General features: G+C 38.9%; 1 protein-coding gene across 4 annotated transcripts in view; it reads left to right on the forward strand.

The window, feature by feature from the left end:
• nav2b (neuron navigator 2b) overlaps nt 1-16328 on the forward strand; it is a 135225-nt gene that overhangs the window by 28936 nt on the left and 89961 nt on the right. For all 4 annotated transcript variants that reach the window (XM_049483992.1, XM_022683836.2, XM_049483994.1 and 1 more), the window contains 2 exons: nt 2655-2766; nt 6636-6971. In XM_049483992.1, the coding sequence (XP_049339949.1) occupies nt 2655-2766; nt 6636-6971 (448 nt within the window). The remainder of the gene's footprint in view (nt 1-2654; nt 2767-6635; nt 6972-16328) is intronic.

The following is a 16328-nucleotide window of genomic DNA, read 5'->3' on the forward strand; positions in this document are numbered from 1 at the left end:
GAGGAAGATGGATCCAAAAGCAGTGTGTAAGACTGGTGGAGGAGAACATGATGCCAAGACGCATGAAAACTGTGATTAAAAACCAGGTTTATTCCACCAAATATTGATTTCTGAACTCTTAAAACTTTATGAATATGAACTTGTTGTTTTCTTTGTATTATTTGAGGTCTGAAAGCGCTGCATCTTTTTTCTTATTTTAGCCATTTCTCATTTTCTGCAAATAAATGCTCTAAATGAGAATATTTTTATTTGGAATTTGGGAGAAATGCTGTATGTAGTTTATAGAATAAAACAACAATGTTCATTTTTCTCAAGCATATACCTATTAAAAGCAAAATCAGAAACTAAAGTGGTCTCTACATTTTTCCAGAGCTGTATAGTACATATGGGGAACATTATTATTATTGGAAAGCGCAGCAACACATTGTGCTGATCGACATCACCCTTTGGAGTGATGTGGGGAGAAAGCGCCATCTACCCACCCAGAGAGAGAGCAAGGCCAATAATACTGTCTCTTGGCTCCAGCAGCTGATGGCGAGCTGCATGACTGGGATTCAAACCAGCGATCTTCTGATCATAGTGGCAGCGTGGAGCCCTTTACATTAAATACTTTACAGATCTGCACACTGGTATTTTAATCTCAGTATCTTCATGAGGGAGAGTCACCTGGAAGAGTTTTCTCAGCATCTTGAAGGAAGGAGTTCCTGGAGGTGCTGAACAATAGTTGCAGCTTTTCCTTCATGCAGTAGTGAAGCTCCAGCTCATCCCAATTAAATCACCTCAGATCACCTCAATCTCAGTTCATCAGGTTTAGATCAGGGGATTAATGTGGAGGACACACATTTTTATTACTGCTTAAGCTATTTAGAAAAAAAATAATGAGCAGGTATGTCCAAACTCTTGACTGGTACTGTGTGTGTGCTGTGTAAAGTTTTTTTTCTTACTTATTTCCTGTAGTTTATCTAGTTGTAGCAATAATATGGATTAGAATATTTTTAAATAGAGCTGTTATTCACTGTATACCAACTCTACCTCTTCACAACTTTATAACTGATGCTCTCAAAGTACGTTAAGTATAGTAAGTGTGTGGTTGTGTGTGTGTGTGTGGTCAGTGTTACATCACAGAATTAATGGCTGTTTCTCACATTTACAGTCTTAGCAAGTGTTAAGTTTCATTTTTAAGAACAGCTTGTCCGTTATAATGACCAGAACACATTCTGAACACGCTCAGCCTGTTTTGGCTTCAGCCACCCTGTCAGGTGCCTCAGCACAGCCTGACTCTAAGTGCTGTCCCATATGGAAAAGAAATATATGGGCATATATTTGTTTATATGTTAAATACTTTTTTTACTTTTTAATGTCAAAAGGTTTAAAAGGTAATAAAGGCAATGGTAACTCTGATAAATGTATCCTGTTCAACAGAGGTAACGTTTGGTCTTTCTTTCCTGGAGCGATCCTGATGAGTGCCAGTTTCATCATTTCATCATAACCATATTTTTTTCAGGGTGTTTGCTACCGCACTTGAGAAAACTTTCAAAGTCTTTGAAATCTTTCAGATTGACTGACCTTGAGTTCTTAAAGCTTTTTTTTTCTTACTTATTTCATGTAGTTTATGTAGTTGTTATAATATGGATTAGAAAATGACTTAAATAGGGCTATTCCCTGTATGCTACCTCTTCCTCTTCACAACTTTACAACTGATGCTCTCAAACACATTAAGTAGGTATGAAATTCAAGTAATTAAATCTTAAATGATTTAAATTTATATATAAATTTGCCCATATGGATAATATTTTTAGTTTGGCTATTTCCATTAAATTGTAAATTATTATGTATAATCCTTATAACAAACAGGACTTGGCTGATCAACTTCACTCAGCTACACTCTCACACAGTGTAAGTTTTCCTGTGTTAAATTAGAGCATGTTAGTCTCCACAGGAGAGCTAATTTACATGGGTTTCGTTGCTGCAGGGCTGTAGCGCTAGTCAAATGTTAGCATTGGGATAACGTCATGAATGAGCTGTTTGTGATTTTCTCTGTACTGTACTTGCAGTCTTTTCTCAGCACGTTTTTTCTCAGCGTGAGTTTGTGAGTGTGTGGACTGGTGTGTGTGGTCTGTGCGTCTCCTGAACTCCTTGTGGTCCCCTCATGATCGGCAAGCGGCCCTTAATCCTAGCAGCCAAATCCCCGCTCAGCTTCAGGCCACAGTGTGTGTGTGTGTTTATTTGTTAAAGTCTTATTCGGGCAGGGCGGGGCGGGCCCTGTTGTTGCCGTTAGCTCTCTTTCAATAAAAACAGAAAGCTCTTTAACTAAGTAACCACTGTAAGAGTTCACCTCCTGATCCCTTATTTGTGAAAGCGTGCGAGAGAGAGAGAGAGAGAGAGAGAGAGAGAGAGAGAGAAAGCTAAGAAAGCTAGCGCTGTGAAGCTAATAGAGAACCTCAGCAGTCATTTACATCTATCTGCTCCTGACCTGAACTCTCTGGCTGCAAGGATACATTTGCTGCCTCAGGGGTGAAAGAAGCATCTCATTTCATGAGGTTGTGAGGTGCATTTTTGGAGTGTTTGGGTTGCTTGTGTGTCGTAACCTGCCTGAGGGGAGCAGCTGTTAGCTGTTAGCAGAGTTGGAGTGATCTAGCCTCTGTTTTCCTCAGGTGAAGATCCAGAGAGCAGGAGACTGAGGACGGTGAAGAACATCGCTGATCTGAGACAGAACCTGGAGGAGACCATGTCCAGCCTGAGACACATGGCGCATATCAGCCATAGGTAAGACACAGATACACACAATCTCTCTCACACTCACAAGAATCAAAATGTGTTTCTGAGGGACTGTTATTAGGACTGGAATTGTTCACTGTAATCTGAAGAAAAAAAACTCTGGTCAGCATTTAGCCTCAGCTAGAAGTGTGTGTAAAGCCCCGGGATTGGGCTGTGCATTCTCTAGAGTGGGTAGGTTGGTCGTTTAAATTTGGTCATGAACGTTGGGAATTATTCAACAATTTAGAACAACTTAAGAACAATTAAGGTGTATTTGAGCAGAGCTATCACTAAAACTGGTTGGAACAATGACCCTCCATGACCAGAATTAAAGATCCATGCTCTATTTTTTTTGGAGGAAATCTACTTGAACATGGAAAGAACATGGAAACATCACCCAGGTAGGGATTTGAACCCAAGACCCAGTGCAGGTGCTCCACCCAGGCAAATAATACAATGCACCTGAATTTAACTAAGTAAAAGATGTGGGGTTGATGCTGCAGTCGGTCTGCAGGTCTAGGTTCAGCAACAGTATGTACTGAAAGAATGAGGTCAGCTGACTACCTGAATATACTGAATATAGACCAGGTTCTTCCATCAATGGATTTTTTCCTCCATGATGAACACAACCGTATTCCAAGATGACAATGGCTTAATTAATTAATTAAGGGCTGGAATTGTGAAAGAGTTCAGGGTTCAGGGAGCATGAGATCATTATTTTCACACATGGATTGAGAGAGTTCACCACAGAGTCCAGATCTTAACCTCATTAAGAATCTTTGGGATGTGCTGGATGGAGAAGAGCTGCTTTGTGCAGTGGTCAGACTCATCATACCATCATCAATGCTGCTGCAAGATCTTGGTGAAAAAATTAATTCAACGCTGGATTGAAATAAATCTTGTGACATTACAGAAGCTTATCGAAACAATGCCACAGTGAATTTGTTCTGCAATCAAAGCTAAATGCGCGCCAACCAAATATTAGAGTGGCAGTGTGTATTTTTGTATCACTCCCTACACCCTGCACTGCCCCTTAAAGTCTGGTGATGTCAACAGCATGCAGTGCTATAATTCAAGAGACATACAAGGTTTGTGGTTTTAAACGGGCACTGATTTTGGGACACCATCTTTGCAGCCTACAATGCCGCCAACAAGCATTTGTGCCTAGGGCACCCAAAGGGCTAGTGCCAGCCCTGACAAGACTCCAGTGCTAAGTGAGAGGCAATCGTGCAAACCACCAAGCTACTGTGCCAATTTAGAATGATGAGGCAATATCTGAAGCTGTGTTTGAGTGGCAGAACTGATCATCTGACATCAGTACACCTACATGATGCACTTGTGAGCCTGAAGAGCATAATAGGAACCACTAAAAGGAACCAAAGTGGTCTCAAAGGAGCAATTTTGTGGGCACATGAGGAAGAAACCAAAAGTGGAGCCAAGGCTTAAAGGAGAGTCCCAAAGAGCATGATGAAGAGTTGCTGAGAGGAACCAAGTTTCAAAGGAGAATTTCTAAAGAAAAAAAATGAGAGGAATCAAGATGAAAAAAAAAAACAATTTGAAGAACATAAAGGAGAGGAACCAAGACTGACAGATAGAATTTATCATCCAATATACTGTAAATAGGCCTACCTGACTTTACTGATGCTTCAGCGAAGCTCAAGAGCATGAAGAAGAACCTACTAAGATGAACCAAAATGAGCTAAAGCTTCAGTATGTTTCTTTTCTGGATTGACTTATAGTTTGAATGGAAGACTTTTTTCTTTATGATTTATTTTTATTACTTGCTTATAATAAACCTGAAATAAACTAAACTAAACCACACCAAACTAAAGGTATCTCACTTTGAAACAGCCTTCTGTGACGTAGTTGTTTTAAAATGCAGCCCACCACAGATGCAACTTGCGCTGAGCTCCCTCTAGTGAATGTTTGGTCTAAAAGTGTACAGTAATAAACTTTTCTGTGCAATGGTTTGTCCTGCTAGCCATCAGCGACTTCAGTTCATCAGGGCAGATATAAAACATGACTTTAATTATGGGCCGGCAGTGTGATGACAGCACAGACTGAAGAGTGTGGCCCATTGTAGAAGCCGTGTGAACCGGCTCATCACGGGAAATTTGCGAACATTCTGAAACAGGAACGGCTGATGGGGGGTGGGCTTGATTGACATTAAGCTTCAGAGATGGCGCGGGTGTGGTCTTGTTTGGTCTTTGCTGTGGTGAGTCTGATGCGTGTCCCAGACTTTTGGACTGTGTAGGGGAGGTGTGAAATCGGCTAGTGAACCTCCTGCTGTTTGTAAAAGCCCGAATTAAAAGCTTGATCTTGATTCCCAAGTCAATTAAAGAAAGAAACTGAAACCCTGGCCTGGTGGGGTGCTCATTTGGGCCAGGAAACAGTGTCGGCCCTGTTTAGCGCCTTTCCTCTCTCTCTCTCTCTCTCTCTCTCTCTCTTTCTTTCGATTTCTGTCTTGCTCACTTTATCTTTCTTTCTCTCAGTCTGTCTGACATTCATGAGAAAATCCCTTAGGCCTATTTTCTGTCTGGATCAGTTTGATTCCTCTTTTCTTGTTGAGCTGCATTTGCCTACCCTTTATTTACCACTACATCATTTGACCAGAAGCCTTTCCTGTTTCAGATGATATAACCTTGGTCAGACCACCCATCCCCTCTGAACCTTTCAGTTATTTCAAGGCCCATAATGAAAATCACCATAGAAATCTCCCCAAGAGCAGAAAAAGGATTCAAAGGAGAAACTCATTATCAGCATGAAGAAGAACCCACAGAAGTAACCAAAACTCCAACTCCAAAGCTGAACTACTTAGAGCACAAAGAAGAGCCACTAAGGAGAACCAAGCCTTGAAGAAGAAAACTCCTAAAGGCATAATGAACAACCAATCAGAAGAACCAAGACTTATAAGCAGAACCCTTATGAGCATGGAGAGCAACACTTAAGAAGACCCAATAATTAGAAAGAAAAACTTCTTATGTACATAAAGGAGAAGCCATGGGAGAATCCAGAATTGTAAAGAAAACGATGAATAAGAACCACTGTGAGGAACTCAAACACTGAGAAAAAGGAGAAACCTCTGAAAGGAATCACAATTTTACAAACTAGTCCTAGGAGCATGAGAAAGAACCACTAATAGAAACAAAGACAAAAAAAAAATAAACTTCCTTTAAACAGTTATAATGAGCCAGTAAAAAGAACTAAGGGCCCTCTTTTTGCAATCTATAAGTGAGCCATTAACTGTGGTAAACTGAGGTAAAAGTACAGCTTGCGCAGCTCGAAGTGCGGACAAGGTGGTGCTATTTTATTTTGTATCCCGTTTATTGTTGATGTAAAAGTTGGGTTTGTGTGCTGCTCCGTGTTTTTTGTGTGTGCAACGAGCAAGAGTGTAGAGTTGCCAAGATAACAATGGATTTCTGACCATTGACTGTTGTCTAGGTTGTATTCAGTCAGTGGTGCACCTGTGTTTTCTGTTGCCAAGAAATCAGTACACTAAATATTTACCTGAACGCACCTCACGTAGATATATTCGCAAACTCTTTTGCTATTTAAACAGAACTTCTGTTTATTTACAGTAAGCTTAGATTTCCAGATTTCCACTAAGGCTGGGTACAGCAGCATTAGCATTAGCGGTTAACCACTAGCACTAGTTGATAATACTCACCTCTGAACTGGGAAAGATTTAGCGCTTAGTGTGGTTAGTGTGATTAGTGTGGCTAATGCTAATGCTGCTCCAGCAGTGCTAGCTGGGGTTAGCGGCAGGATGCAGGCTGATAATACTAAAATCTCTGATAGCGAAAGAGCTAGCACTTAGCGCAGTTAGCGACTAATGCTAATCCTGCTACTACTAAGTCTGTCTGAATCCTCTCTTCCAGCACCCTGGAAACCACCTTTGATGCCTGTGTTACCACTGAGATCAACACGAGGGGCCTGCTGGCTCTTAGCCCCCGACCTGCTTCAGCTCTACCATGGAGATTGGGCTCATCCAGCCCTCGTCTCCAGGCGGGCGACGCCCCCTCGTTAGGGAGTGGCTATGGACAGCACAGCAGCCGCTGCAGACAGACAAACTCAACCCGCACTGTGAACATCTCTGAACTGGACGTATCTGACAAGGTGGAAGAGCTGGAGGGCATGGGGATGGATACAACAGGGTACATGAGTGATGGAGATGTTCTGGGCAAGAGTGTGAGGACAGACAGCGCCACCAGTGGGTGAGTGTGAGCATGCGCATGTATATAACAAATATTAAACTGTGGTGGACGTGGTGGAACAGTGTTTTTCCATGTTTTACAATTGAATTACACAATGAACAGGTAAAATACCCCAATATACAACCAAAGATTTGGGGATTTGTAAAAAACAAAAGGCCTATGTGCTACATTTTGTCTAATTTTACCACCAAATTCAGTATTAAAAAATATAGTGAAAGAAAATGTTTAATTGCAGTCTTGTCATTTTTAACCACTTCAATATTGAATATTTTAACAATTCCAATATTATAATATTAATACATTATGCACAGCATCTGTCACTGACGTTCATCATTACAGGGCACACATTGCATAAACACAGACACTTGGTCGAGATGTAGGTTTTAATTCAACCAAACAGAACCTCATTGATCAACTGATTAAAGAAGTAAAGTGACTGCTTCACTTACCCTCTGCAAAAACCTTTGCAATACCAACAGTCAGTACTCCTGGTTTTCCTCAAGGCGGTGCTGTTTAGTTTCCTCCATAGTTTATTTCTAGTCCTGGAGATCCACAGCACAACACAGCACTCTTCAGAGTTTTGCTATATAAAAAATCATGGCATAAATATGCACATTATTGCATGATAACTTGCATTCACATTTAATTTACACTTTGTATCCACAATCAATCAATCAATCAATCATTAAATCAGTCAACTTCAATTTTCAACAATTTTCATTCAGAAACACATTTTTAATACAGCCGAGCATTTACAACATAAATGGACTGAAAAAAATAATTAAGTATGCAATCTGGTTAAACTAAATGAGAAAAAAACGATAAAAATTTAAAAAGGCTAAAGCATTCGGAAAAACAAACAAACAATTTAGATTTATTTTAAAATAAATAAAATAATTCATAAAAAATATGGACAGGCTCAAATTTAAAGCAGTCAAATAAAGAGATAAATAATTATAATAATAATAAAAATCAAACAGATTAAAAACTATAGAAGACTACAAAATAAGTAGCTAAAAACACACTAAGAAAGTAAACAGTAGAAATACATTAAAAAGGTAAAACAGAAAATAAAATTAAATAAATATAAAAGGTCTTTTCAGTAAATTAATCTTATTTTAAAAACAAACATGTAGAAAAGTAGAAAAGTAGAAAGTTTTAAATCTACATTTTCCACAGAATTTCTCATCTAGTTTACCAGTAATGGGTATATCCAGTATGGTCTAGCTTTTCTACCACCAAAGGCCAGCTTAAGTCTTATTCGAACAGGATTAGTTTCTCAGTGGGTCTTGGGGTAATTTTCTGTTATAGGGGGTCCTCTATGGTTTTATTCCCGTCAGGATAGACCATGTATGTGTTTTGGAGGAGCTACTGAACCTGATGTCATGTGACTGAGAAAGCCAAAAAACTCACTGGTCCTCCTGTTTTTTTCAGTTTTATCACTGAGTAGAAGTGTGAAATATTTTTCACAGACGTCTCTCTGAGAAACTAATCCAGTCCGGATAGGACTTAAGACTTACAGTTGTGGTCAAAAGTTTACATACACTTGTAAAAAAACATAATGTTATGGCTGTCTTGAGTTTTCAATAAGTTCTACAACTCTTATTTTTCTGTGATAGAGTGATCGGAACACATACATGTTTGTCACAAAAAACAGTCATAAAATTTGGTTCTTTCATAAATTTATTATGGGTCTGCTGAAAATGTCACCAAATCTGCTGGGTCAAAAATATACATACAGCAACATTAGTATTTGGTTACATGTCCCTTGGCCATTTTCACGGCAACTAGGCGCTTTTGGTAGCCATCCACAAGCTCCTGGCAAGCTTCAGGTCGAATGTTTGACCACTCTTCTTGACAGAATTGGTGCAGTTCAGCTAAATGTGATGGTTTTCTTGCATGAACCCGTTTCTTTAGCACTGTCCACATGTTCTCAATGGGGTTTAAGTCAGGACTTTGGGAAGGCCATTCTAAAACCTTAATTCTAGCCTGGTTTAGCCATTCCTTTACCACTTTTGATGTGTGTTTTGGGTCATTGTCTTGTTGGAACACCCAACTGCGCCCAAGACCCAACCTTCGGGCTGATGGTTTTAAGTTTTCCTGCAGAATTTGGAGGTAATCCTCCTTCTTCATTATCCCATTTACTTTCTGCAAAGAACCAGTTCCACTGGCAGCAAAACATCCCCAGAGCATAATACTACCACCACCATGCTTGACAGTAGGCATGGTGTTCCTGGGATTAAAGGCCTCACCTTTTCTCCTCCAAACATATTGCTGGGTGTTGTGGCCAAACAGCTCAATTTTTGTTTCGTCTGACCAGAGAACTTTCCTCCAGAAGGTTTTATCTTTGTCCATGTGATCAGCAGCAAACTTCAGCCGAGTCTTAAGGTGCCTTTTCTGGAGCAAGGGCTTCTTTCTTGCACGGCAGCCTCTCAGTCCATGGCGATGTAAAACACGCTTGACTGTGGAGACTGACACCTGTGTTCCATCAGCTTCCAAATCCTTGCAGACCTGCTTCTTGGTGATTCTTGGTTGACTCTTGACCATCCTGACCAATCTCCTCTCGGCAGCATGTGATAGCTTGCGTTTTCTTCCTGATCGTGGCAGTGACACAACTGTTCCATGCACTTTATACTTGCGTATAATTGTCTGCACAGTTGCTCTTGGGACCTGTAGCTGCTTTGAAATGGCTCCAAGTGACTTCCCTGACTTGTTCAAGTCAATAATTCGCTTTTTCAGATCCACACTGAGTTCCTTTGACTTTCCCATTGTAGCTTTTGTAGCTGAGTCTAATCACTGGGTCAAATGAGCCCTATTTAAATGGGCTCATGAGAAGTCAACAGCTGTAGTCAATCAGAATCACTTACAAGAAGTGAAGAGGCCATGACATGAAGCTAATTTGATTGACACAACTCGCTACATCACCAAAATTGACAAATTTTGTTGCTGTATGTATATTTTTGACCCAGCAGATTTGGTGACATTTTCAGCAGACCCATAATAAATTTATGAAAGAACCAAATTTTATGACTGTTTTTTGTGACAAACATGTATGTGTTCCGATCACTCTATCACAGAAAAATAAGAGTTGTAGAACTTATTGAAAACTCAAGACAGCCATAACATTATGTTTTTTTACAAGTGTATGTAAACTTTTGACCACAACTGTAAGCCATTACCAGTACAATCTGATCTTGAGCTGATTTTTTTAGCAGGGTATTATTAAGTTAAATCATGCCTGTGCCAAAAACTGCAACTTTTAAGGGTTCATTGACTGTGGGAACTTTTGAATGGGAGTATTGTGCTTGTTTTGGGCCGTCGGTTGCAGTAATTCAGCAGCAGGATCTGCTGTGTTTACGTGTTTGTGTGTATGGTGGTTTGATCTGCAGCGAGTGGCCTGTACTGTGAGCATCCAGCCACAGTGCTTCAGCGTGTAATCATGGTGAAATGCACGGCAGCTTTGTTTGCACGCTTTGTTTTTCATTTGTGCATTTTGTGTGTTTTGCCAGGAGTTCTGCCAGAAACCGCGCACATGTTGTAAGGCCTGAATACCTTGCTTATAAATCTTAGCGGCTTCTGGCAGCTCTGAAATGAAAAATTATTCATGCACGTGAACTATTGGCCTCACCAAAACACAGCCTTGTTTGGGGTGTGGGCTCGGGCCTGAGCTCCTGATGACTTTCAGCCAAGCTGGAAGCTGTTAGCAGGGGAATTACATATTATATTCAGATTCAGGGTTGGTTGTTTCTGATTAACTTATCAGCACAAACTGATGACTATAAAAAAAAAAAAACATTTCTCAGAAGTGAAGCAACCACAAGCCTAGCACCTCTGCTGGCCGGCTGCAGTATTATGTGTATCTCTGCCCTTTCCTCCAATGACAAACCAGCTCATTTTACATCTAAATTTACCCCTCTTAATTTTCTTTTCATCTCCAATCTCTGTCTTTTCTATTTCCAATTATCTGCTCTAATATTAACATTTTTTTTTTTTGCCCCCAAAAATGTGGGAATCTTGACTGCATAATTTGTGCTCCTTTTTTTAGAATTTCCCTCTGGGATCAATAAAGTATCCATCCACCCATCCATCCATCCATCCATCTTAAAAATTTAATTCCACTATACTGTAAAGGCAGAGTTACCCCTGATTCAGTTTTAGAGGAGCTGTCAGGCAACTAAGCCAGCTATTTAACAGCACTATTATTTATAATTTATAATTTATTAAAAGTGTTAAATTGAGATTTTTTGATGGCCTTCACATTTTCTTAAACCTTTTATATTACACATATAAAACACTGGAATCTGTGACCTTAATAAAGGTCTGTATTTCTTTTAAAACAATGTGAGTGACCTAAAAACCTTTTTTACCTGTGTGTTTCTTTATACAGACAATTGATTGACGAATACATATTTAGACTTTTTAAGCCTTTTGGCCAATAGAACTACACCAAGTGTCTTAAAGACACAAGTCAAAGGTCATGGGAAATATTCTGGGTTGAATCCTCAGAGATGCGAACAAAATATGTATATATAAAGGCTGAAAAGCAACCCTGGTGAACCCTTAGTTTCTTAATGGAAAAAGTAGACACACTTAATGGAAATAATGGAGCTTTTATTTCTGTTTTATTCACATTTATTCATGTGTGTTTTGATTCTCTACTCTGCAGCATGTTCTATAGAAACATAATTACTGCTTGTGACCAAAGATCATCTTTAGAAAGGCTGTTTATTAATAATTACAACAACAGCCTACCTCACATACAGCTACAGCAGCTGGTTGTGAGAACATGGTCCTCAGTGAGCACTTCCTAATCTCAACCCCTCAGCCTGCCTGCCCTTTTGAACTGTAGTTAAATAAGTGATGGAGGGTTGCCAGATCAGGGCCAATGAATAACACTATAACTTCAGCATGCTGCGTTACTGAGCAGCCAGGCTTGCATTGAACCATGTCCTTCTACTACCAGACTGAGGTCCTGAGATTTTAATTATTTACTTATAATTTATAATAATTAATTATAATTGAATAACTGTAAATTCAAAAAGTGTAATAAGGCATGCATGGTGTAAATTATATTGATATACTCTACATCTATTTTATTGCATATAGTGTGTTCTTTACTCTAGGGATTATTTACCTACCTGTGAATTCAACTGTGTTATTGTGATGTGACAAAAAATAATTTCTGTTAAAAAAAACAATATAATTTGCATAGTTCTCCATTATGTAATTTAGTGAAATTCAATGCAATAAAAATGTACATATTATTTTTTTTATTTTAAAGTACACGTGTTGATTTATACAGCCAGTAAGAGACTGGCCAGAACTGACATCATTTGATACACAGTTACTGTACTTCATTCATATCAACAACGGTGTGGTTCTAAAGATAGCAGAGAAGCATATAACTGCTGTTTTTGCTCCTGTTGTTTTATATGAAGGTCTCTATAGGTAGTTCGCTAGCATGCCCAAAGTCAGTCTAAAACCCGCCCTTAAAGCAGCTTAAACAGGCCCAAAATATATGTCTGTCACACGTTTGAAGCAAATGGCAAAACAACTGTGAGTGTACGACTTAGTAATTTATTTATAAGGGATTTATTATCAGTATTTCAATTTCTCTTAAAGATATTAATAATAGTGCAACATAAATGTTTTATAAGTTATTTTTAACAGTTTTATATCCCAATCAAGAACATTTAATAATGATATAATAAGCTCTCTCTCTCTCTCTCTCTCTCTCTCCTTTTCATGCTGTCTTTTATGTCGTATATGTTCTCCTTTTTCTTAAAAGCAGCCCAAAAAACGCACCCCGCCACCCCTGAATTTTCGTGAAAACCGCAAACCTGGCAACTCTGCCTCCTGCCCTTAAAACCCAACAAGAATTAAGACACTCTACCCCTAGGTGTGCGTGCACAAAACAGAGGGGTAGGGCTAAGTGGTAGGGCCAAGGGGTGAAATGGGATTGGGCCCAAATATGATGCAGGTAGGGATGTAGACTTTTTTGTTTTTGCTTGCTTAAAACATTAACCAGCTAGTTAGCTACAGAGGGAGAGAGAGAGAGAGAGAGAGAGAGAGAGAGAGAGAGAGAGAGAGAGAGAGAGAGAGAGACAGAAGGAAAAAAAGAGACAGAGGGAAAGAGAGAGAGAGAGCGAGCAAGAGAGAAAGAGAGAGAGAGAGAGAGAGAGAGAGAGAGAGAGAGAGAGAGAGACTTTTAAAAACGCTTTATTAAAAACGTCAGTTATGCATAATCACAAACACACCTTTACGCAAAAATTAAAGGAGACAATCGTTTGGATTACCATGAAAACAATAATTCACCTCCCTCCACCAGTACACAGCCCCCCGCAATACACCACCTCATCTCAAACTCCAAATCATTTCGTGTGCTCTGATAGAACAAGAACTCAGCTCGAACCCGAGACTCCACCAGAGCTCTAAACAGTGCTGAAACATCACAAATCCTGCCTTCTGACCTCATTCTCAGCGTCTTCCAAATGGCTAATTTAGCCTGTCCCAGCAAAAAATTAACAAAAACACATTTAAGACTGTTAGCTTTAGTGTATTTACACCCAAAAATAAACAGAACTTTTGTAAATGTCAACCCCACCCCTTGGAGTACCTGATTTAAAAGTTCAAAAAGTGGTGCCAGTCTGGTACATTCTATAAATGCATGGAACACAGTATCAGGAGCCTGACAGAATAAACACTGAGGAGACACAGCTGGAGTGATTTTAGAAACGTGTGTATTAGTAGGTAAAACACAATGCAGCACTCTCCACTGAAGATCTCCAGAGCGTTTAGGCAAAGGAGCCTTATACAAAAGCCTCCATGACGGTTTCAACTCATCAGGGACTGAAAGACAAGTTCTCCATTTAGAGTCCACCCTCCCCTGCAACACAGCGAAAAAATCAGATTTCACGCAACTCCGGTACAGTGCCCTCTTCCCAGCGCTAGAGAGAGATATGTTCAGTAACCCTTCAGAAGAGAGAAGACAGCCCACCCTACTCTCCTCCCCCTTAAAAACATTTGGCGTAATATCCAGCTCCGGAAAACTCAAAGAGTCAGGCTCCCCAGCAAAACAACTGGATAAAAAAGTCTGATAGGACTGAGAAAATGAGCCTCGCACTGCATTTAAAAAGAAATTAACCAAGCGCTCAGATTTCAGGCCGACAGCAGCTTTAATTTCAGCAGCTGATCGCCATTTCCCCACAGCCAGATCCACAGTATCCCTGACCCTGACTACTTTCGCTCTGATAAAAGCAGCAGCGGTTGAACTTAAACAGTTTACATTGCAATTAAAAAGGGGATTAGAAAATAAGGGTTCATCCAACCCAAAATGAGCCCCATCTTTCCTTCCCACGGTAAATGAACCCCAAACATCAAGCATAGAACCATAAAAACCCGGCACGGCAATTTTCTTTACATCATCATGAGACATAAGAAACAGTTCTTTATCAAGGCCCAGCCCCCCCATTGTCCTGAGCGTTGCTAGTCCAAACTGAATCCATGGAGTACTTCCATCATGATACAGCAGTCTTTGGGCTGATTGTAATCTCATGGCCTTTACCTTATCAGTAATTTGTATCAGTCCCTGACCTCCCTCATCCAGAGGGAGATATAGCACTCCAGGAGGAAGCCAATGGAACCCATGCCAGAAAAAGTCAATGCAAGCTTTCTGGATACCTCGTACCATAGAAATAGGAGGATCCAGAACTGTCAAACGGTGCCATAGCATAGAAGCTATTAAGTTGTTAATTACAAGCACTCGTCCCCGATATGACAGGTCAGGAAGAATCCACTTCCATCGTTGTAGCCTGCCTATAGCTTGGTCGTCCATTCCCTCCCAGTTTTTTTTCATGAAGGTTTTAGTTCCAAAGTAAATGCCCAGTATTTTCAGTCCATCTGATCTCCAGGAACACTGCTGGGTAAGTGAAGGAATTGCCTGATCCTGCCACTGACCCATTAAATATGCAGCACTTTTGGACCAGTTAATTTTTGAGAGAGAGAGAGAGAGAGAGTAGCTTTTGTTTATGAGCAGTTGGGTTAGCATTAGCTTGCTAGCTAGTTAGTATCCAGCTGATTGTAGCCTTATGGGCAAAAAAAAAAAACACATAAGCAATTAGCAAGCAACACCCTCCCAGCTTTCACCCAAAAAGGTAAAATATAGTAAAATACTATGTTTTAGTTATTTATTGAACATTGGCTAGTTATATGCCACAGTTATTTTAACTGCATGTCTGCTGAAGTGAGTAAAGACAAAACCAGGTTAGAAATTAAATGGATGTTAAGAGAAAAATTGTGTTGCAAGATAATAACCAAAACACATGTCTGTGTGTTGTTGTTGTTGTTGTTGTTGTTTAAACAATGAGGGAAGAAAGGTAGCATATACAAGGTGTACAGTGCTAATTCCATCATTAGCTACTGGGCTGTACAATTAAAAACCAGCAGTTCAAATATACAAAAGTAATGTAAAGAAATTAGGACATATAATGCATCTTTCAGATATATATATATATATATATATATATATATATATATATATATATATATATATATATATATATATATATATATATATATATATATATAATTTATTTATTTATTTATTTTTTGTTATTATTAGGGTTGCACAACACATTGTTTAGGCACCACCATTGCAGTAATTACATATTACAATAACTACAGTTAATATTTTTACAGTTAATATTCATTTAATCAAATCCTGTATATACAGATGGCATTATTATTAATGTCATGACATGTTTTATCATTGACTTCTGTTAAAATCTATTGAAAATATTGCTAAAATAATTGTTTGCTATGTATGCATATATACAGTACCAGTCAAAAGTTTGAAAACACCTTCTAATTCATTGTTTTTGTTTATTCCTACATGATATATTAACAATAAAGTAATCCAGACCAAACCAAAATACTCTGTAAAGCTTTTAGGTGGGTTCTTATCTAAAGTGCCAGTTTATCAATGCCATTTTTTTAATGTATTAAAACATTACGTAAATACCAACACAACTGATTTCTCTTAAACACATTAAAAAACAATTAATTCAGATAATTAACTTAACAGGTTCTATTCTGTTTTTTAACACTTTTTTTTAGTTTACTAAATAATTCCATATGATTTTTGGATTTTTGATCATTTTAGTATTAATCTACTTTTTTATACAATGAAAAAAAAAAAAAAAACACTGAATTTAAGGTTTGCCAAAACCTTTGACTGGTACTGTATATTTAAGGCACATAAGCATTTTTACAACCTTTCATCTCCTGATTTAAGTTTAATTTGTGAAGAGTTAAAGCCCTCGCATGCACAGTAATTCATTTTTCTCACTGAACTATTTC

Source organism: Astyanax mexicanus, chromosome 10, assembly GCF_023375975.1.
Source record: "Astyanax mexicanus isolate ESR-SI-001 chromosome 10, AstMex3_surface, whole genome shotgun sequence".
Classification (NCBI taxonomy): domain Eukaryota; kingdom Metazoa; phylum Chordata; class Actinopteri; order Characiformes; family Acestrorhamphidae; genus Astyanax; species Astyanax mexicanus.